The 21,857-nt window shown below is 47.9% G+C and overlaps 1 protein-coding gene across 3 annotated transcripts; it reads right to left on the reverse strand.

The window, feature by feature from the left end:
- Nucleotides 1–1,605: 1,605 nt before the first annotated feature.
- Nucleotides 1,606–21,733, reverse strand: LOC143427718 (uncharacterized). 3 transcript variants are annotated; one of them, XM_076902111.1, is made up of 8 exons: nucleotides 21,425–21,733; nucleotides 11,739–11,785; nucleotides 8,857–8,999; nucleotides 8,022–8,237; nucleotides 4,683–5,374; nucleotides 4,405–4,604; nucleotides 4,155–4,326; nucleotides 1,606–3,890 (listed from the first exon to the last, which is right to left on the reverse strand). In XM_076902111.1, exons 2-8 carry the CDS (start codon nucleotides 11,773–11,775, stop codon nucleotides 2,288–2,290), a joined length of 3,063 nt encoding a protein of 1,020 aa, XP_076758226.1. In that variant the 5' UTR covers nucleotides 11,776–11,785; nucleotides 21,425–21,733; the 3' UTR covers nucleotides 1,606–2,287. The 3 variants fall into 3 exon arrangements, with proteins under 3 accessions (XP_076758226.1, XP_076758225.1, XP_076758224.1); XM_076902110.1 differs by having other exon boundaries at nucleotides 4,155–4,329; nucleotides 11,739–11,782; nucleotides 21,425–21,731; XM_076902109.1 differs by having other exon boundaries at nucleotides 4,155–4,329; nucleotides 21,425–21,731.
- Nucleotides 21,734–21,857: the final 124 nt, after the last annotated feature.

Genomic DNA, 21,857 nt, shown 5'->3' on the forward strand with positions numbered 1-21,857 from the left:
TGAAATAAACTTAACTTTCTGCGCGTCCAATTATTAAAAACAGAAACCACTTAACTCCAGTTATGTCTGTTTGAATATCACTCAACTTTTGTTCGAAACTTTTCTCGCGCAGCAAGTATTTTACGAGTAATTCGAAGTCGTCGCGTTAGGTGTCTGCATGTAACACTCTATATATAAATATTCCTAAAGAATTGGAACCTCTTTTCGCGAGAAATGATTGAAATGTTCGCGAGAGAGATATACATACATATATATATATTTAACCTATTCTTGTACTCTATAATTTTTGTACAGAACTACGCACTATGCTAATAGAAGCTAACCATATCAATTAGTCGGTGCTCGAGTTATCAGTCTTTTGATTCGTTAGACCGCTCGGCATCGCCAGACAAGATATTGATATTTTTATAGTTCGCGAGTATAAATTACGAAACGGTGCGACTGGTACTAGCGAATTATTGTCCTTTCAGTTTGCGTATCGCTGAAGCCATCAGGTGAATTCGTTATCCCGCGATACAGAGAAATGGCACCGCCTCCTTTTCACTCGTTACGAAACGTCTATTACGGCTACACTCTGCAACGCAGTCTGACAATTCGACTGAACGTAATTATTATTGTTACCGTATTTGTTTTTCTTTTCTCACACTCTTTTCGTTTAATCGTAGCCACGTTCACGCGAGCGCAACGTGACTTTAATTGCGATCGACGGGAATTTCATTAGAGAGGCGCGCTGTTGTTCCGCGTGCACGTGGCTCTCTGTTGAATTGTAAATTCTGCTCTGTGATTGTATTTTACGTTATCATTGACGACGATACACGCTTTATCGATCGGTCCACGTTCTTTCGGCACAATCGGTCTTGGGGAGTAACGTTTTCTCGATTTGTAAAACTTGTACCGTTCTTCGACGTCGTACGTGCGCGTTGTGCGATCGTAATTTCGTATGGAAATAGCTGACGAAATTGTTCGACCGTTCATTCAGACAACGAAACAATGCTTGAACGCAAATATTTATTTTGGTAGCTATTACGAACAAAAAGCCATCGGGTTCGTCTACTTCTGATAAAATGCGTACGAAATGTATCAATGAAATTTGGTCGACACCGACCACGACAATGAATTTGTAAATAATCGACATCGATGAATATGGAATAGAAAATAAAGAAGATAACAGGTAATTGTTCTACAGACTTTATCCTGTTTACTTAACTATTTGATTGTACTGTCGCCGCTAATATTCATATCACCTAGTTCGTTTGTTCGTTCGTTTCATTTTCATACAGACTAACTTTGTTCGATGATATAATCTATAATTTATTCAGTCAACGACTTTGAAAATAAATTATTATAAAAATGGAATTTATATTTTTGTATCTTCTCCTCGTATCGTTTTATGACATATTATTTGTATCCTTTGTATCGATTAAATAATACCTAGTTAATGGCCACGAGATTAACGCACTTATTTTCAGTATCAGTTTGCACCAGATCGCAGAAGTATCACATCTGGAAGAAAGAAGAGAGGACTACAATGCTGGTACTGAAGAACCAAGATCCGCTCAGACTTCAATGGATTTAATTGCAGGACAGAGAATATAAATTCCTGTGTTGTTCTTGTTTTTTTTTCACTCTTTAATGTCGTACGTCAAGGCTGGTATAATTTACAATACATTAAAGATAAGATGCATACTCGAGAAAACTTATTCGCTACTAATATCGAAAGAGAATATAAATCGAGACGATAACGTGCGCTTTCGCAGAGAACTCTGTTCACACGCTCGGAGCAATAATTTAATTCGAAGGGATGATTACGTCGGGGTGTAAACGTGTGCGTATTTACAAGTTCAGCCGAAAATAGAAGCAAGACAATGTACATCCTCCGTGGGAATTTTATAAGGATTCCTTGGAAAAAAAGAAGAAACGAATTTTATAGCTGTACGAGTACCGGAGACGCGACTCACTTTCGTTTCTCCTCGATGCTCGCGTCATCCGTATTCAAGCTGTTTGATTATTTGTATAACCATTTTCTACCCTCAAGATCTAATAAAACATACGAAAACCTTCCGTATCCCTGGTCCCCCCTGTATGAAAGACATCGAAAAGTTTTACCACGCGACCGACAGTCCAATGTATCCTTTTGTTCTGATATGATTAGTAGGCATCGATCTCAAGTGAGCTTCGTTCGGCCGCGGTGTCACGCAGCTCGCGAGGCTCGCCTGGTTAGGGTTGTTTCGTAGAAAAATATCCCCAAGCATCCTGTTTACGTATCTTACTGATCGTGATCTCTTTCTCAGTAGCCGGTGTAGTCGTTCCACGGTCCTCTCTGCGTCCTGTACTGAGGGCCACTGATCTGGATCGTCTCTGGCGTTCTGTAGTACACGGTCCTCAGTCTATCATTGTTGTTCACCGTGGGCACGAACTGAGGACTGGGCACAAACGCTTTCTGCTGTTGCTGATTCGTCGTTCTGGACACTTTGTAGTTGTTCTCGGATGGCTGGAGAACCGCGTCCCTCCCCAACTGCCTGTGCAGAGGGAGCACAAAACCGCTCGGCAAGTTTGCCTCCTGATTCAACGTGGGTGTCAACGCATCGTTCAACGTCACGTCGTACTCGCTCTCTGGGATGTCCTGCAACCGGTGCGTCACCTCGTTGAGTCTTTGCTTCACTCTGAAACTCTGGGGACCAGTCGACTGTTCTTGAGCCTCGTCGTTCTTGAACGTAGCCCCGTAAACGTTGGTGTTCTCGTTCACCGTTAAACGCCCTTTGTTCCGCTGAGACGAACCGGTAGCTTGCACGTTCCCATCGTTACCCTGCGTGGGACTCGAGTAGTCATCACCAGCCCATTTATCCGACCCTTCATCGTAGTTCTGGTGGTCATCAGAGTGTCCATACTTGACCGTACCTCTCACAAACGGATCTTCTATAGACTTCTGGATTTCTCCGTCCCTTTGCCTGTCGATTGGCCTTCGAACCTGCGGTCTGCTTATAGACGTGTCGTACTCCTCGGATCTGTGCTCGTGCTGATTCTCAATTTGCACTGTCTTGTACGGATCGTAAGTTCCCTTCTCTTCTGGTTGTACTTTTGGCTCTTGATTGGACTCTTTCGCGTTCTCCTGAGGTTCGTGCAAGTAATAATTCTTGGGCCTCTCTTGAACAGGCGTTCTTTCAGTTGGCTTCTCCTCCTCCCGTTTAGGCGTGGTTGCTTTCACACCGACTGGTGACAAACCTCTAGGGTTTGGGTTACCACCCCTGGACGGCAAAAAAGGTCGTTTGACAATGCGCACAGTGGTTCGCGGTGGTGGCGCTGGCGGGTCTTCCGGCTCGTCGTAGTACTCTTGCGAGTATTCCTCCACGGATGGATTCTGATGATGGATTTGGTCGCGTCTCTCATCTTGGTCCCTTTCTTGGTATTCCGATTGCTGGTTCGCGTGGTAAGATTCTTCGTCCTCGATTGGCGCTCGCGTTGTTTGAATTTGCGCGGGTTTCGATGGTCTCTCGCTCGCAGACTCCTTTGTGCTGGATTCAGTTTTGTGAACCAATTGCTCTGGCAGACACGTGGTGGTCGATGTGCTCGAGGTGGTGGTGGTTCTTTCCGTACGATCGTAACCGTTGCCTCTTCTGGGTGGCACGTCCGTGGTATCTTGCAGATCCTTCAATCTTGATCCTGTTCTTGGACGATCGACGTCCCGTTCTCTGTCCAAAGGTCGATGCGCTCCTCCTCTCTCGCTTCCTCTGTCTGGTGATTTTTCTGTGGTGCGTTCCTTGCCACGATCTAGGGATCGATCTCTTCCACGCTCCACGCCTCGATCCCTGTCTCGATCGTAGTAGCGATCTCTCGAGCGATCCGGGTGTTTTCTTGGTCGCAAGTCGTCCTCGTCGTCTCGATATCTCGGTCTGAAATCAAAGTTTAATATCTAGGTTTCTCTCGTTAATCACTTCCTCGCATTTTGATATGATCGTTGCGTTGTGAGAGGCGTATGTTATCTGACGTACGGGGACGGTTGCTTAATTGTAGTTAAAAATCATTGCGGACATCCTCGTACATCGTTGAGCAGCAGTGTATGTAGTATCGTTAGGTGGACAATGTGTTCTGATTAATTGGTTATATACGACGAACGAATATAATTGTATCAGTGTTGTGTACGTACGTTACCTTACCTGTAGGGTCGTCCCCTATCCCTCTCTATGAAATCATAGAAATCGTCTCTATCTCTGTCTCTGTCCCTATAAGCTGGCCTTCTCCTCAATGGCCGTCGTATCGGCCTCGGATCTTCTAACTCATCCTCGTAGTAATCGTCCTCTCCAACGTCCACTGGTCTTCTTCGCGGTTCTTCTGTAATAAACGACCGTGAACTCGCTGTCTGCTAATACAAAAAGCCGTTTAAACTTTCTAACAGCTTAATTTTACCAGTCGATTGGGCAGATGAACCTTTATAAGCGTATTTATCTTGTTCAGAGAGCGGTACCGGTCTGCGGATCTTCGGAGGAGCTCTTGGTCTCGCGTAGACAGACGCTGCAGGCGCTGCAGGTTTCACCAAGTGGTCTGAATTCGCCCCTGCGCCTGCTGACCCGGAAACAGGCTCCTTGTCCTCGTAGTCGTCCCTGTATCTACAACCCGATCAGTTCTCTTCGTAATCAAGTAACAAAGTATCAGTGAACCCTATATCCACTCGTACAATCGATTACCTTTTATCAGAATATCGATGATCGTCCGTGTCTCTGACTCTAGAGTCGGGTCGTCGATCATCCAAGTCCGTGTCGTCGATTTCTCTGGACGCAGATCTTGGCCCTTGATCAGGATCCCTGGCTCTGACCCTCGTGTCCTCCTCCAGAGGATTCCTCGCTCTGACTGGGTCCCTCCTATTGCCCCTGCTTGGGTATCGATCTCTGACGCTTGCATCTCTGTCCAACGCGTCTCTGGGGACGCCGTCCCTGGTCCTTGGAGTGTCTCTGTCGCGGAAGTCGCGGTCACGGTCTCTAAAGTCACGATCCCTGTCCCTTCTATACTTTCGATCGTCGTAATCGTAGTCGTCCCTGCTGTAACCACGTGGTCGACTATAGTCGTCGTCGTAATATTCCTCGTCGTAGTAGTCGTACGCTGGCCGTCTTCTGAAGGGTCTCCTCCTTCTTGGAGGGGAGTCTCTTGCTAACGGCCGACCTGTAGCGACTGTCGCGGGTGCCATCGTTGTAGTCGTTGACGTGGACGTCGTGGAGGTTGTAGTGGCCTTATATAGGGCGTCGTTTCTGTGCCAATACTTCTTCGAGTTCGCACAGTCGACTTCGGAGACGAAGTGGCAGATGAAGGTCTTCTGATCGAACGCTGTGAAGTTCGCGCAGAGGAAGTCGTATCGCGTACCGAAGAGGCAGTGATGGTACACCTTAAAGAAAACGAACGTCAATTATTTTGTAACAGTTTGTAGGTCGTTCGAGGAGTTTATAGATCTTTCGTAACATCATTGGCTACCCTTTGAACCTACCAGAACGAGGAGATTTGAGCGACAAGTCTCGAGACACTTTTACCCGATGTAGCTAGATAGTACCATGGTAGCTTTCACACCGTGACTACGTGCGCTCAAGTAATTGCCTCGAGACTACTCGAGTACAGTCCGCGCAGTTACACACAAACAACATGTCTCTATAAACCTATCCACGTTTGTCTGGCACGTATCGTCGCGTCGGATAATCTAAAGGAATCATCTAGAATCATTCAGAGCACGTATGTGCCTCCTCGTTCAGCGATTCGTTTCATTTCTCCGAACCATTACCAACGCCATTTTCTACGACGTCGAACGGGACACAGCGGTCGAATCCACGTGGAAGTGCCTCTGCTCGTTGGCTAATCGTTATTCACCCGTTTCCGTTCCATCTCGGCTTCTCATCGTCCGATCTTTCTTGCACGCCAGCTGAACGGGCTCGAGCAGTGTGAAGTTTCTCTATGCTTTGGTAATTTTATTGGAAAGTCGGCGTCCCCTGCTCTAGATTGCAGGAAGTGAGTTGTTGTTGCGTGTTTGCATGGCGAGCGCGGCTTAAAATTGCTCGAAACTGTATTGTTCCCGGGGATCGCGAGCCGGATCGGGTTGGCTCGCTCGTTTCGTCGTGATGGACGGTGGATCTTGCTCAACCGCCTCGTTATTAAATGTCAAACGTACGACCAAAGTCGGCCACGAGGCAAAGGTTCGACTAAAGGTTCGATCTTCGAAACCGTTCTGCCGATTTAATAAACCCGATAGAGCGAGACGCGCGGTGAATCGTGCCGCGAGAGGCTGCGTTTCGCGGTCGATTTTCGCCGGTTTTTACCAAACCGACATCCGGTCCCGGACGGTGTCGCTCGGTCGAGGACCCGGGAGAAGCCAGCCGAGGGAAATTTGCATGACAATGGCCCGCTCCTCGCTCGGTAGCCGCGGCTAAACAATCGATAAGGAACGGCCGGGAAGGAGCCGCTTTGCAATCGCTTTCACAATGCGGAGATCGACGCGCGTGAATCTCGAAACGGTCAGGGACGGGAAGTGTATCGGACCGCGAAAGTCTCCTCTTTTCTTTCAGCTTTTAATTCACGACCTCGCCTACCTCGCTAATACCGCGAACATTCGCACGGAGCTGCTTTCAAGATTGTTCCTCGTTACCGCAATCCTTTCTTAGGAAATCGTTGAAATTTCTGCTGTTTGTTATTCAATGAGATCTCAGTCGCCTCGGACTATGGATTTGAAACTTCAGCGAGGCCTTGAAGCTCTCTAAATTCACGAAATCCGAGATACCTGTTCCCGGTTTATTCGAAGAAGAGGTCTTTAAATATTTATCTCGCTTCTTAATAACTGCTAGCTAAATTGAGAAAACTAATTTTTTTTTTTATTTCTGTGTGCCACATTGGCAACACTGTAGATCCAAGAAGCGTTAAATTATAAATACGATGGTCACGCATCGGATGATTATTTAAAACGGATTCGTTGCAAAAAGTAACGAGAAGCAGGGAAGAGGATACTCGTTTCCTGTCGAAGTAGATAGAGGCGATCGTTCCGAAGTAGATACAGACGAACACTCGCAAAGCGGATAAAGACGCTCGTTCCCGTTCCCGTTGTCAGACATTGATCAGTTTCGATCGGACAGGGGAATCACAGTCACGGATCGTTTACGTCCCCTCATTACGCGACCGGACGATCCGGCTCGTCAGAAAATCTTTCTCCGGCATTCGTCCAGATGACACTGACTTTCCTTTTCACTAGAGCGGTCACGAATACTCACTTTTACTCTTCCAATGGTCGCGATTCGATACTCGTGTTTCTTCTTCGATTCACGTGATTATACTCCTCGAGCGAGTTTCCAAAAGGAACGCGAACAAGACGCTCCTTGACATTTATACTATATTCAGTCGTTTTTACGATTTTAATTTATCGTCTCTCGTCCGCGTCTCCTTTGCAACGACGAGACAAAAAGGTATGCGTTCGAGTGACATTTATCATCGAAAACAACGCGACAGTGGATTAGTATGGTTTTGCGCAGAAATACAGGCTGATGTATCTCGAGAAACTGGACCTTATTAGATCGAGTCTAAAATGGCTCGTCGGTGATTACCGTGTAGGATTCGTTTGCCCTTGGGTCTCGCCACTTTTTCCACTCGCGCTTCGATTTTCCGTCCTCTTCGACCTGGTCTATCGAAACGGGAGAGAACGAGCGCCAGGAAAGTGTGTTGTCTACGTCGCACTGGTCTCTACAATCGTACCTTATATAAACGCAAGACGAAAGCTTTCTTCGTGCATATATTTTTCGTAAAAAAAAGAATTCTCAAGAAAGTGAAAGAGAATCTTGCAGTTTTGATGGTCTCAGTGCGAAGCGGTACGCCTTCGCGAAAGGACGAACGATCGAGCGCCTCTTCGAACGATCCGTTAACAAACGACGCACATTTTTCCACATGATCGTCAACGTTATTCAAAGAAAGAGAAAGCGCGTCGATCCTCATCGTCGAGAATAGCCGAGAGCAAACGATACCTAGCGTTAAGTTCGATAATTACTTAACGTCGTTCGTCTCACCTGACATTTGTGAGGCACGCTCGCGTAGAATCCATCGTGGAGGCCATCGCATTTGAAGTCGATGTCCTCTGGTATGCTGTTGTAGAACGGATAGTCGCTCAGATTGTACCCGTTCAATTCACGCGGCAGATTCGGGTCCCATATGTAGTCGATTTGGGGGATGCCAGTGAGTACGTGGCCCGTTGTCGAGTTCCCTTCGTTGGCCGCAGTTGTCGCCTGAAAACGATCGAAACACATCATTCTGAGCATCCAGGATCGATAAAATCGCGCTGAGACCAGCTATTTAGACGATAGTCATTTAACGCAACATCGTAGCTCTCTCGTCGCTGTTAACGGTCAGAGATGAGCTCTCGATGATGTCACATTCTGCGGATGGTTAGTGTGTGAAGGTGAACCTGTCGCACGCGACGCTACGGCGGCTTAGCTAGACGCTAACTAATTGAACATCAATGCAGGACAATGGAAAGCTGCGCGTACCGGTCGATTGGCGAGGGAGAAGCGGTCTTAACGAGGGAAACGTCGCTACTGGTTTCGTGGCTGGCGACGATCGCGAGCAGCTCGTTAAACGTACGAGGATGCAACCGGAGGAATAGGAACGGACACGTGGCACTCTGGCATCATCATCAACGTGACGTTCATTTGCATCATCCGTGATAAACGATCTCCGGCGTTCTACTCCCGCGTTGGTAAATAATGGAGTCCAGATGGTGGGCGAGTTTCACGTAGACGTCTCGATTGAACCAGCTCCGCCGCGGAGGAAAAAAAAGGCGAACGTTTTGGACGCAATTAACCGCGGGTGGTTAGAAAGCGACTTAACCATAAAATCAGAGCATACCTCTGCATCCTCGTTCTCGTTCTGGTGGACGTGGCTGTCCTCTGTCGTGCTCGTCGTGGTCGTTGTCGTCGAGGTTGTCGCGATCTTGAATTTCGGCCTGGTTGGCTTGCGCTCACCCGAAACTGCGTTCACCAATAGGATTCCTGGAATGCGAGGGAAATGTTAAACCGGTTGCTGGAACGAGCTGTCCGTTGCTCGACTCTTTCCCCTCGGATTCGAGTCATTACGTCGCTTTAAACGAAATCAACCCTTCGACTGGGGTGCACTTTGATAAAGCGCGACCAAACCTTAGCTTAGAATTGACACTGAATTGTATTGGTGTGTACAAAATTGCGTGTCTCACTGTATACAGTAATGAATGCGTGAACGCGTTAACATAGATACGCTGTTCACAGCCAAAGGGTTAAAAGGAAGACGGACTTCGGTCGCTGATCGTCGGTACGTGTCGGTATGGACACCGGCTAGGTGGTAAATAATCAAAGGCCTGTACACATCCATCCGATTGCATAAGTCGCGAAGAAGCGTCGGTGTTACGAAACCCACGTAGACGAGAAGAGAACACTCGCCGCGAGTGTTGCAATTTTCGCGGTGCAGGTGAACGCGTTCGGCGTTGGGTAATTGTCTTTTTTTTTTCAAACAGATCAAGGCTGCCTCTATTGATCGTTGTTTACTTTCGGTGGGTTTCGTTGATTTACGATCAAAGGGATCGTTTCTTTGCTATACATTGAACGGTTCGTTCCGCAACTCGGACGTTGAGCGATCCCAAAGTCCCGCGTTCGAACATTTTCTATCACGATCTCGGCAATTACCGCGAATTAAGGCCGGTCATTTGGTTTCTTAAACTGTTCGGGCACTCTAATCCAAGCCACCAACCCCTAATTAGATTCTGGCTTCGTTTATTCTCATTTTCGTCCTCTTGTTTAACCATAACAGCGCTTCTCGTTAATGAGCCTCAATTAGCGCGAAATCTCGGCTCCCAGGCTGCGGTTAATTGGATGAAAAAACCGGTTCAAGGTCGATCGAGCGATGAGAACCACTAAAACCAGAGGAGACGTCGCGCGTCGCTCATCGAAAAGGCAAATACTTTCGCCGATAGTCGCTTTCTAAGGCGTCCAACGGTCGCCTCTTAATAACTGCTGCGTTCGTACGCGGTGTGAGCGTCCCTTCAGCGTTCCCTCTCGGAGAGTGGGCGTCCTCGGTGCTGAAAAAACACGTAGCCCGTCGACGGTTGTACACCTTTGTAACGGGATCGTGGTTTTCCAACCGGGGATCGATAACGAGCGCCCGCCACGTTGCATAAAAATGAATTATGGGAACGTGCTCGCATTCCGTTTGTGGGAAACGCTCGCGTGGGCACACCCCTCTGCAACAGAGGAGCGTAACGCCGTTTTCGTGACGAAACGCCTGGCGAACAGCCGCTGTAAACAAATTGCTTCATCTCGACGATTGTCTTCTCGTTTCCCACTCGAGTCGAGAATCCTTCGACGTCGGTGCGTCTGTGCGTACGCGAGAAAAATGGCCGCGACATTGGAGTTTCATCCTGGTGAACCATTTGCTCGCCATTTCAGCGAGCAACGACACGAAATTTCGACAAGTCGAGCAGACAAGGTTGGTCTTCGTCGCGATTCAGATGGATTCTTGGAAAAGAATCGCGGATTGTCTGACGTTCACGAGCCAGAGAGAATGTAGGGTATCGTATCGTTCAACTTTTAAACAAGTTTTCGTATGCTTCGACTGTTCTAATCCGAGAAACGGATAGTCGTCAAACGGGTTGGGTTAGGGAAATGTCAGGAACCGCGTTAAATGTTAGCGCAGCGTCACGCGGTTGCCTTAAAATGTTAGCGCTCGTTGCTGTACGGGGACAGTATGATTGCGCATAGAATACCACTTGTTGGGATACAACGGTGTGCAAACTTGCTCGAACTCGTCTGAAACACTCCGACAGAGCGTCGATTCTCTGTAATCTTTGCTGTAGAGATTCAAGAAAGAAAGGGGACTCAGAATCGTATCATCCTGGCCGTCAAGCGTTGCATCGTCGCGTATCAAATCGTTCGATACCGTATCGCTAAATGATACTTATCTCGGATGGAACGATTCTCGCGTGTCATTTTCTATTCCTCGAACGAACAGCTTCCTTTGTGTCGTACATTTGGCTAGTTTGTTTTCCAAATTTCCAGCGTACAATTGCGCGAAATTCTCCATTCGTAGCGCTCCTTTGATGTCCCCCTGCGATTGAGAATTTCGGAGCTCGTCGGCTCGCGCTGCACGTCGCAATGGATGACAAAGGAAGCGAGCTCCTTGATATGCGCGGCAGGTTCATCTGCCCCTTCGTGGAATCTTTCTGCGAGACTCCCGCGCGCGTATCTCCATTGTGAACGCGACGCCGTGAATACGGAACGCGGTGACTCTATATTATTTATCATTTTATTCCGCGTCTGGCCAGCCAGATCGATCTTCGTGCTCGATTATTGAAATCGCACGGTGGACGAGGTCGACGAGCAGCCGCGCGCCCTGAACCGCTCTGGTGTGAACGAACCTTGAATGGCATCGATGCAAAACAGTCGGGTGGGAAGGTCGACCGCTGTCTTCGACATTCCTCTTCGGACGTGGAAGGTCCGAAAATACTAAGGACACCGCGTCGCGGTCTGGACTTTTACTTGCTGCATCGAAACCGCAGCCGGTGCATATTAAACGCCATTACAAACTTTTGCGTCGAAAGGAGGCTACGCACATCTTTAATTCATTTCGTGACAGTAGATTTTGAAAATTTCACGATTAGTCGCTCGTTGCGACGTTTAACATTCATCGCTCTCGATCGTGTCCATCGATCGTGGTCTAGATCGAAACCTGCAATAGGGAAAATTTTTATTTGCTTCACTTACCGTACAGAGCGAGCAGAAGCCACCTTTTCTCCCGCATGTTGGCGCTGCTGCAACAGAAACGATAAACATACCTCCATTAATTTCGAGAATTCTACAACCATATTTCGTTTTTTATTTTTCTTAACGATCTATCGTCTTCCTTTCGATTACAGGGGATCGTAAACGACCACGAGAGGCCGTAACCACAGACACAGCCACAGAACAGCGTTGAGAACACGAAACGCAGCCAGCACCACGGCTAAACACCGAGGCATAGCTCAGGCGTAGACCGGTACAGGCGCACGGAGCATATGGGAACGGTTAGGAGAACTTTCTCTGTGCTGTCACCACTGCTAACCATATAATGCAAGGATAATGTGGGTGTTATATAAATGCACGATCACGTAATACCGGGTGTGACTTTGTCGTCACTGATACGCACCGTGCTCCTATTTAATTACGAGAACAAAGGGAAGCCTGCCATCGGGGTGCGTCTCTTCCGCGAGCGATCCTTTTTCCTTCTTTTCTCGAAACCGCTGCGCACTTTAAAGAATCTCGCGTACAGCTCGGGTCAGCCTCGATTAACTCGGTTCACCAACCTACTAGACGACCTTCGAGATCCACCTTTTATCGCACATTCGGGAACAAGGCGTTTTTTTTTTTTTTTTTTTTTTTTCACGCAGAAACAGAATCGCGGTGAAAGTAGTTTCGCAACGAGTCGATTTCGCTATAGCTTTTGGGGCAGGTAATTGCCGTGTTCCTCGCCTCCCTGGTCCGCGATACTTAAATTGGAATTGAAGGAACGTAGCCGCGGACGGTCGAGCGGGCATCGATATCGACGTTTTCTATTCCCGTTTCGGTTCCCGCTCAAAAATGTAGACCGACTCGGGTCGAACGCCCCCCCCCGCGTACGTCCGTCGCGTATTCTCGCGTTAATTAAGCGGCGCATCGCGCTCCAGTTCGCAGCCGGATCGTTATCGTACGCGTACGAGCGGAGCACGGAGAACGAACCCAGGGGGACGTTCGCTGCTCGCGTTCCTCCGTTGCACAAGATTTTTCCCTCCGCCTCGTTTCACAGCTCGTGTCACGAGGAGCGCGGGCAGACTAGTTCTCAGCCGTGCTGGGAAATTCAATTGTGACCGTTCGGTTTGTTCGCCTAGGAGAAGCCACGGTTACGCGATCGCGCTTAAAGCGTTTCATTTCTAGCCGGTTCCGAGATGCCACTTGCGTGCGTGTGCGCGCGTGTGTTACGTGTCATTTCTCCCGCCAGTCTTGCTCACGAACCACGGTGTAGTTGGTGCAAACGAATTTTCTCCGGCCAGCGATTCCTCTTCGTCGACTCGCGCGTGGAACGCGACACTCGTAACGTTGCCTTACGGTAAATTACGTTACGTTACGACACGCGTAACGGTCATCCTGCGCTCGCTAAAGGTCACCGGAAGTGACGGCTGGCACGACCAGTTGCCCGATCGATTCGTTTTCTTAAGCGCATCCTGCTTGCCTACGATTTTCTACCAGCCGCGTCTCTTCTCGCGTGCAAGTTTCACGAAGTCCTTGGTAAAAGTCGTTCTCGAGACTCGTTCGTCGTGGAGGAATTTATTTACCATGAAACCTTCTATTTCTTTTTTAATATCAAGCATATTTAGCCGTACTTAGCGTCGTGGATTGTTGAAAAAATTGCTCATTTCGTTGGAACTTTGATTAGGACGAAGAAATGGAGGTCAGGTTAGTTTTATGCGACGCCGTTTAAAGTTCAACGGCTGTTCTGGTGAAAAGTCGCGAGTTAAACTCGCAAGAGGGAACGATTCGTGATCGGTATCGGCGCGGGCAATTTATTCATCCCACCTTTAAGATAAATACAATTTTTCAGATCGAGCACGCGCGCAGGCGTGGCCAGAGAACTCGACAGCCTTCAAAATCCGTGCAGGTCGGCGGAGCAGGCTTTCATTTCCTCGTGTTTACTGGCAGCCGTCGACGTTGCGTTATCGAGTAGAGCAGCAGCGAAGAAGCTATACCCCGCGATAACAACAGTAAAAGGTGAGGCGACGGAGGGAAACTGCTCGTCGAATGACCGCGTTCCGTGTCGATTCGTACGCGTTTCCGCGTTTCGTCGAACATTTTTCCATGACTCACGTGCTTCGACGACCGCGGCTCTCGATCGCGAGAACAATTAGTTGGAAGCGGAACGTGAGAATTGCAGGGTACGAGCGAGTCGTTTTTGACGCGAGCGTGCTCTACAGCAACCAATGCTCACGTTCACCGGAAATTCGTATTTTAGACCATTGTGCAGCGCAATATGCCTTTGTTCTACCGTAACCTCTGGCCAGACGCTTGTCACTGCGCTCTGAGTAGATTCTGATCGTGATCAGACACTCCACGTTGCAGTAGACGAAGCCTCCATTCTACTGTGAAACTACTCTGGTCAGACGTTGCACTCTAAGTAGACTCCATCCGTCTCGATCAGACATTCTGTTCTCACGACGAAGCTGTTTACTTTCTGCCGTTTGCAAATTTCTTCCTAATTAACTCCGTGGATTAAGATTCGCAGCCTCGTTAGATAATGCCTCTATTGCCTTTGAATCGTACCTACTTTCGATTCACAATCACTCCATTGTTGAACGCAATGCGACAGCCGAGGTCAAGGCGCACGACTATCAAGCTCGATTCTGTAAGAAGAAAGTACGTGCCGTATGCATACTTGTTAAAACTATATCGAACTGAAAAAGCCTCGCGAGTGTTGCTTATGTTAATTGTCGCAGGCAACGAATCAATAAAATAGCTTCAAAGAGAGCAAACTTCTCGAAAGACTGTTGTCGTATGCAGTCTATTCTCCGAATCCATAGATTCTCAGAGAAACGACCAACACGACTCGAAAACGAGAGAAACGCGCGTTTCACGTAGCTCTAAACGCCCTCCTCTATCATCCGTCTTTCACGTTCATCGAGTACACCGATTACTCGTAAGTGTCTCGTCAAGACTAGCATTCAACTTAATGCACGCTGCATACGGACGTGCACCCGGTCATCTCTCGTAGCCGTAACTCGTTAGAGGCTCGCCAGGCAGACGCAATTACGAGCAGTGGATCGAGGCGACAGCGATCAGATCGCGCGATCCCTCAAGTGCAGCCTCCGCGTCACCTTCGTTCCTCTTGTTCGCCGCTTTCAATTCGAATCAAAGGTTACAATTACGTTGCCAAATCGTAGGAGCGTAACGTACGGTTGCCATCGCGTTGGGCCTCGAATCGCTGCTGCTCTGTATGTAGAAAGTGTTCGATTGTGCAGGCGAACGTGCGCTGACGTCGATACTCGCGGTGGGATATGGAACGCGACTGTCTCGCGATCGATTCCACTCAGCTGCTCCAACAGCTGTTGCTGTAATCGCGGGAAATTAGGCTGCCGTTGATTTGACGTCTCGCTGTCTGGTTTCTTTTCGAGACGATCATTGAAAGGTTCGCAAGAAGACGGTAAAATCGAGCATCGTTCTTCGACGAACGCGCCTCGATGCTCGTCGGTTTTTCGTGTCAAGGTGCCAGAATTATGCGAACCGACAGAAGCTGCCACGTGAAATCTGGTTTGATCCTTGGACGTTGGATCGCTGACGCGATTTTTTTTATTAATGCATTATCCGCGGTCTAGATTCTTGCTTGGGATTTTCTACTATCAATTTCTATTTTTAATTGGACCAATCTCGAATGTTTGATTTAATAAATTACTGCATAATGGAGTACACGAGATCTCGAGGCAGAGATTGCAAGGCAGAGTTAGCGAAACACGTGTCTGTATCGTCGTACGACGCTCGCCTCGTTCGTAAAATATCCGCTATCGCAAGTCTCGTTTAAAATAAATTGAACGCGAGTGATTTTGTCATTCGAGTCGCTATGAGGATTGCGCTTACCATATTGATTGGTCGGTGACGCAATAAATACTTCTACCAGCGTATCTTGGCCAGAACGATTTCACTTATTAGAATTTCGAAATCCTCCTTTTACAATGGTCCTCGACATTTCGTATCCAGTCTGATAATCGCTCGAACGTTTGCGTCCCGAATCCTTTTCTCGTATAAACGCCAGGCCTCGAGGATCGTTCGGTAAACATAATCGATCTCGTGCCCGATAAAAGCTGTCTGCTTGCGTAATTGCCCGCGGCGCCCACCGATTATCGTCTGTAATCGTAATCGAAGGAACACACTGTGTGCTCGTTGCGCACTCGTGCAATCAGAAATTAGCCGCGAACCGTTCGAATTTCACTCGAAGGACTCGAGGATCGAAAATTCGAACGGCGAACGTTTCGCGTTCGGAAGTGGCGAGAACCGGCTCCAGGACAAACGGTTTCACTCTCCGCCGCGAATTGAACTTATTCAACCGTAAACTGCTGTTCGCGACGTTTTATCGGCGCATTGTGCAAGCTCCTCGAATAAAACAGCGTCGCGGAGGCAGAACGGCGCGAGGCTGCTCCTCGCCCTGCCAACGCGGCCATTTTCATCCGGGACTGTTGTTAATCTCGTGTCCGGAAAAACGTGGAAGAATCCGCCAGGCGTTAATACAATTAACGATATCGATAATAAAAAAAAAGGAAAAGAGAAGAACGCGATCGTAAAGATGCACGCTTTCCACTTCGCGGCGACGCACGGTAGTTCGAATTCCTCCAAACGAGGACAAGAATCGTCTGCCCCGCCTCATCAAATGTAAATGAAACTCAAACCATAAATTCCGATGCAAAATCGGGATTTTTTAACAGATTTCTTTTATATTTTCGTACTTCGTTCCGCGATAACTTTCTATGGATTATAGCTCGATACAAAATTAATTGCAGACACGACGAGAGCTTGTCGGACGTTCGCACTTAGCCGTTTTCAGTGGAAATTTTGCAACTAGATCCGACGTAACCCTGGAAACCGCAAGAAAAAGTGATTACGCAGGAGGAAACGTTGCCGGAATCGGAAACTGTACGAATCTCCTCCTCCTCTTCTTCTTCTTTTGCAAGTTCTCTTTCTTCCTTGAGAATGCTCGAGATTTTCACATGTATAATTAGCGCTATCAATGTGTCGTGAACCAGCTACGCCTCTTTTCCCGTGTCTTTCTCTAGCACCAAGGGGGGCAACAATTGCCCGCTGCGAGAGCGCAACCAGGCCGGTGTTGAATCGTACGGGAGATATTTTACTGTCGCTTCCTACCGCTCTGTAAATTATAGCCGCGTCTATAAATTACGTCGAAGCGGGGAGCTCGCGAATCGTCGAGCGAGCCAAAGGCAACGGCTCCCTTTGTGCTGCCTCGAAACGAGGATCTTTTCTCGATCGAGCACGATTTTCTTTGCGACGCTCGTTGCCTTCGGTGATTTTGAAATTGCCTTCGATTTAACATGCCACGCTTTGGGATCGTCCATTCGTTTCGTTGATAGGTGAGTCACTTCTTTGCATCCCTCGTCTCGTTAATTACGATTGAGGGTATTTTTGGGAAAAAAAAGTTTACAGATTCATCGGCTCTGCTGTCTGGAAATTGGCTGAGACTAGGTGTTGTGTGTTTATAAATGTTCTCGCAGACAGAAGTGTCGGATGAGTCGAAGGAAACGATGATTTTAGGATCATTTATGGTGCAATTTAGTACTTGATGCCTGACGATTTTCGAGGGTCGTCCTTTTTTATTTCTCGTGCAACTCATCGTTCGAAATTAAATCGCCCTGGCACAGATCGCGGGAGCATCATCGAAAGTTGGCACCGGACGATATTCACGCATGCCTCGTAGACCAGCCTGACACACTTTGTTTCTTTTCGAAAGTGACGATGGTCAAATTTCGCTTTATCCTTAGGCGAGAATAGGCGCCACTCTTTCACTCGACTATATTCCTGATGAACTATTTGTTGCACGCCATCCCGTTCCTTTGCTTCCATTTGACCATTGGACAATCATCTCTCAACGAATAAAGCAACAGTCTTTCGAGCCTGCGTTTCCATTGTACCATTTAGAAATATTATGGACGTCGAAATGAAGTGGCAGCGGGTTTCTCGACGACCCTCAGCATACGTTAAGAAGCAACGCGGACGCTTTCGACAATCTAAAAGAAGCAGAAACGATAGAACGAGTGGTTCCAAGAATCATTTGCATCCTCGTCCGAGCAGCCAACATCCTGGCCAACGAATACGACCACGGAATACCATTGTTCGAGTAAACGAGAGTCCCATTGTCTGCAATATCGAACGATGGTGTAGCCAATAAATTCCGAACAATACGCTATTGGACACGCGATGGCGACAGTTCATTAGCTGCGCTAACGATATCCATTTTCTATCTCCAACAATCCATAATGCACATGTCTCGCAAAAAAAATCATTTTTCTCCAACGAAAACTTATAAAAGTAATTCCACAGTGTCTCCAGCTGACGCGCACGCCCTCGTCATCTCAGAAACAGAAGCTGAACGTCCCGAACGATGGGTACTTTGGAGTCCGCGCGCGGACTTAATTGGAATCCGTCGGAGGCGCGGTTCGCAGGCGAGGATAGAAATTGGCGTAGTTTTTCGCGAGCGAATCGTTAAGCCTGCTCTGGCCGTTCGATTACGACGGCCCGTTTATTTTTCTGATGGCGTATAGCCGGAGAAAGCAGACCGCCGGCCGGACGACGCGAGCCCGCGTGTCGTAACGGCGGCCCGTTCGCGCGCACGCTCCCGATATTGTTTATTGAAAAAATCCCCGCTCGAATATCGGTCGACGTGTCAAAGAGAGCCCGCGAAAGCGTCCACGGGTGTTACGCAACCAGCCGGCCCCGGTGCCGTGGACTTATACGCGATTTTCCAGGCCTGCAATTACAGGAGCGAGCGGTCTATTTCGTACGGTTAACTGGAAGCCAGCGTGCACCGCGAGTTTTCGAGGCTACTTTCCTCGCACCTCCCCTTCTTTCTTCACCCTGTTTCTTCTCCTTCTGCTGTATCTTCTTGCGTGCTTTCACATTTTACTGTTTCTCGGATAGATTCTGTTCTTGTAGCGCTGAGCTCCTAAGGGAGGGACCATTGAACCAATTTCTATCATCTTGGTACTTTCATTTGGGATTTTATAGCTTGGATTTATTTCATTTTATGTCTCGAATTGTTATTTTAGTAGTTAAGGGTGGAATTCAGTGGATCCTATTCCTGTTGCCTGTTCCGTATGGCCTCTTCACTTAGAACTTTATAGGGGTGGGATTACCCTGGATGATGTCCATCTTATTCCAAAAAGAAGTTAGAAGTCAACTTTTTTTTCTTAAGAAATATCTCAATTTCCTTCTCATTGGTATGTTATGTTTCGTAAGGCGGTGTTTCAAAGAAAACATTCTCCATTTCTCTCTCATTGGTACGGGTTATGCCTCCTCATAGAGCATTTGCTATGCATAGGATGCATGAAGAGTAGTACGGTACGAAATTACCCTATGAAAAGCCTGAAGAAGAGATACGGCTGGACGAAGCTTTTACTAACTACCAGATCATTCTTCTTCTCTCTTCAGTAGTTGGAGAACAGCGTACAGTTTCCTGCGGTGGTCTCGAACGTCTCGTTCGTATTTCCTCCGCGATTCCGGAGAAACAATTCCGTGGTCCCGTGAGTAATTAGGCCGACTAGGCGTGTCGCGAGTCTGGCTGGCTCCTCGCGAGTTAAATTCACTTTCAAGCGTGTACACAATCCGTCGATCGAAAGTGAACGTGGACGCGTTAGAATGCAATAAGTAGGAAGGAAAGAACGAAAGGGAGGCACAGAGATAGAGAGAGAGAGAGAGAGAGAGGGAGTTCTGTTAGTGGAGGCACTGTCGAGGTTACGGAAAACCGCTGGACTAATGACAAAGTAGCTGGCTCGTCTGGAGAAGTTCGATGGTTTCCATATCGAAATTCAGGATCGACAGTCGCGTTAATTGGTCGACTACTTAAGTACCATTCGCTCATCCATTTTTATCTATCTGCGAGCAGCGTAAGAATCGTGAACATTTCGCTATCTAAAACCGAGGAATCGTAGCAGGTAAAAATTTGATTTGCTCCGCGATAGAATTGAACCAATCGAATCCGTGAGAATGTGAATTGTCTCGCATCTATCAGATAACTAATCTCGAGCAGGAACTTTGTATTTTCTTCGAGGGAGCGCGCAGGATTACTTCAATTTCTCAGTTATCAGTGAGAAGTTGCGCGTGAGAAACACGCTCGGAGTCCGTCGAGGGAATCTTCGCGTGGACGCTTCTAATTTTTCAAATACTTCTCCCAAGATACTTTCATAACGGGACGTAACTTGTAAAACGCTTGTGTGCCACCGTTCGATATTTTTTCCTTTCACTTGGACTTTTCGACCGATCTCGAGGGAGATCGAGGGCGTAGGAGTGCGGGTTGTTTTTTTCGCGGAAACGAAGAAAAAGGAATGGAAAGTCGGCCGCGCGGTAAATTCGACGATAGAACCAGTTCGCTTTCGTTGTCATCCGCTGTGAAGCTGTAAAAACCACTCGTGGCAAGGATGCTGCGGCTAGCGAAAGTCCTGCCCGCCTTTTTATCGTCCTCCTGAAGCTCTTCTACCGTACTCAATCTGTTCCTCCATGTGCCTCATTTGTCTGTACGGTCTTCTCGTTGCTTCTCTGACAATCTCACAGACGTAAGATCCGTATTAATGACTGGCAGACACCGTGAGATGGAATAAAAACATGTAGCCGATTCTTTAAGGTAATTTTTACTTTCTGTGAATGTCGAAACCATTCGAAAGACCACATTAAAGGGATTGCAACGTTTAGATGAGCGGTTTATGAATTTCTTCTCAATTTCAGTATTAAAATCTTTAATCGGTATTTACTTTTATCATTCCATCAGTTTTTTATAGTTGATAATTGTAATTTATCAAACTGTACGTTCATCGATTCGACGCGACCTCGATATTTTAAGATTCTCGACGTTATAAATGATATATATCCACCCTGCGAGGGTCTCTCGGGTACCATAACGTCGAGCCCAGCAATAATTGCCAGCCCAGCAAGAGAAAATCGTTCGTTCGCCATCGATCGTTTGTTTTCTCCTGTTGCGAAAATTTCGCGCTTGCAAATACCGCGTGCCGTTCCGTTACACTCGGAATCTTTTCTTATTTCGTCTGTATCGAGCGGAGGTGAGTTCGTTCGAGCGGTTTCGCTGGAAGTCGTCGCTCACGTGGAGGGATCGGTCGCGAGAAAACGCTGACGTCCCCGCCGCGGGCCAGGAAGACAGACGCGTCTATCGTTCGCGCGAACCACCGCGATTACCAGCTTAAGTAATCCAAATTTTATTTAACTCTCCGCCTGGTTTATCCGTTCCCTGTCACTGGTATAAATAGCCAAGGTATTGCCGCTACTTTCGCCGCGATAATCTCGCGAACCCACGTACACCAACACCGAGCAATGTCGCGAGCACTCGAAGCCGCGATCGCTTTTCGAAAACGCGTTTCAACCCCAGTTACAACCCCTGAACGCGTCAACCATTCGACCCTTCTGTAACACGATTCGTTCTAACTCGAGTGGTATCCAAAATTGGATTATGTAGTGGCTATGTTGTAAGAAGAGCATCGACGTTCTTTAAAATACCATGTTACAACAGGATCGATCAATCTACGTATGTCCTTCTGGACAGCTACGCTAGCTAACTCCTTTACCCGCTACCCAGAAAATCCAATATCGAACGCTCGAATTCCCTGCGCACCAAAGGAAAGCGTTCCCGGTTACTCTGTTAGAGAATTGAAAACACAGACCTGTCTTCTCTGCTCCGTCGATTCTTCGTTAATCCCTCATGAAAGCACCGTGCTCACATCGAGACGCACTCGAAAATGTATGCACGTACTTGTCACACCTGTGCACAGCGCGGCTACTACTCTCAGCCAGGCGGCGGACGAGATCTCGAGAAAGCACTACCGTTGCCTCGTTCAACGCGGTCCTCGTCTGGTTACGCGGGCTACTGGTATTCAGGGGGTTGGTTCGCGGTGGTTGTTCGAATTTTCGAGAGACGATCGTCGACACCAGTGGGAGGGGGGCACTGTGGTGCGCGTACGATGCCAGCAAGGGAGGTATACAAGACCGTGTCCGGTCCGGGCAGAAGACTGCGCGATGGAAGTGGAAAAGCCAGCAGCAGGAGCGTTGTGCCCCGACCAGCGTTGTCTGGTCGAGCTTTCTACGACCGAGGATAAG

The sequence above is a fragment of the Xylocopa sonorina genome, chromosome 9, assembly GCF_050948175.1.
Source record: "Xylocopa sonorina isolate GNS202 chromosome 9, iyXylSono1_principal, whole genome shotgun sequence".
In the NCBI taxonomy this organism is placed as follows: Eukaryota; Metazoa; Arthropoda; class Insecta; order Hymenoptera; family Apidae; genus Xylocopa; species Xylocopa sonorina.

Coding starts and splice junctions, on each gene's coding strand:
- LOC143427718 (XM_076902110.1), bottom strand. CDS start 11,775: ATGCGGGAGAAAAGGTGGCTTCTGCTCGCTCTGTACG. Junction 9,000..11,738: donor GCTTCTGCTCGCTCTGTACG/GTAAGTGAAGCA, acceptor CTCGCATTCCAG/GAATCCTATTGGTGAACGCA. Junction 3,891..4,154: donor GATAGGGGACGACCCTACAG/GTAAGGTAACGT, acceptor CTTTGATTTCAG/ACCGAGATATCGAGACGACG.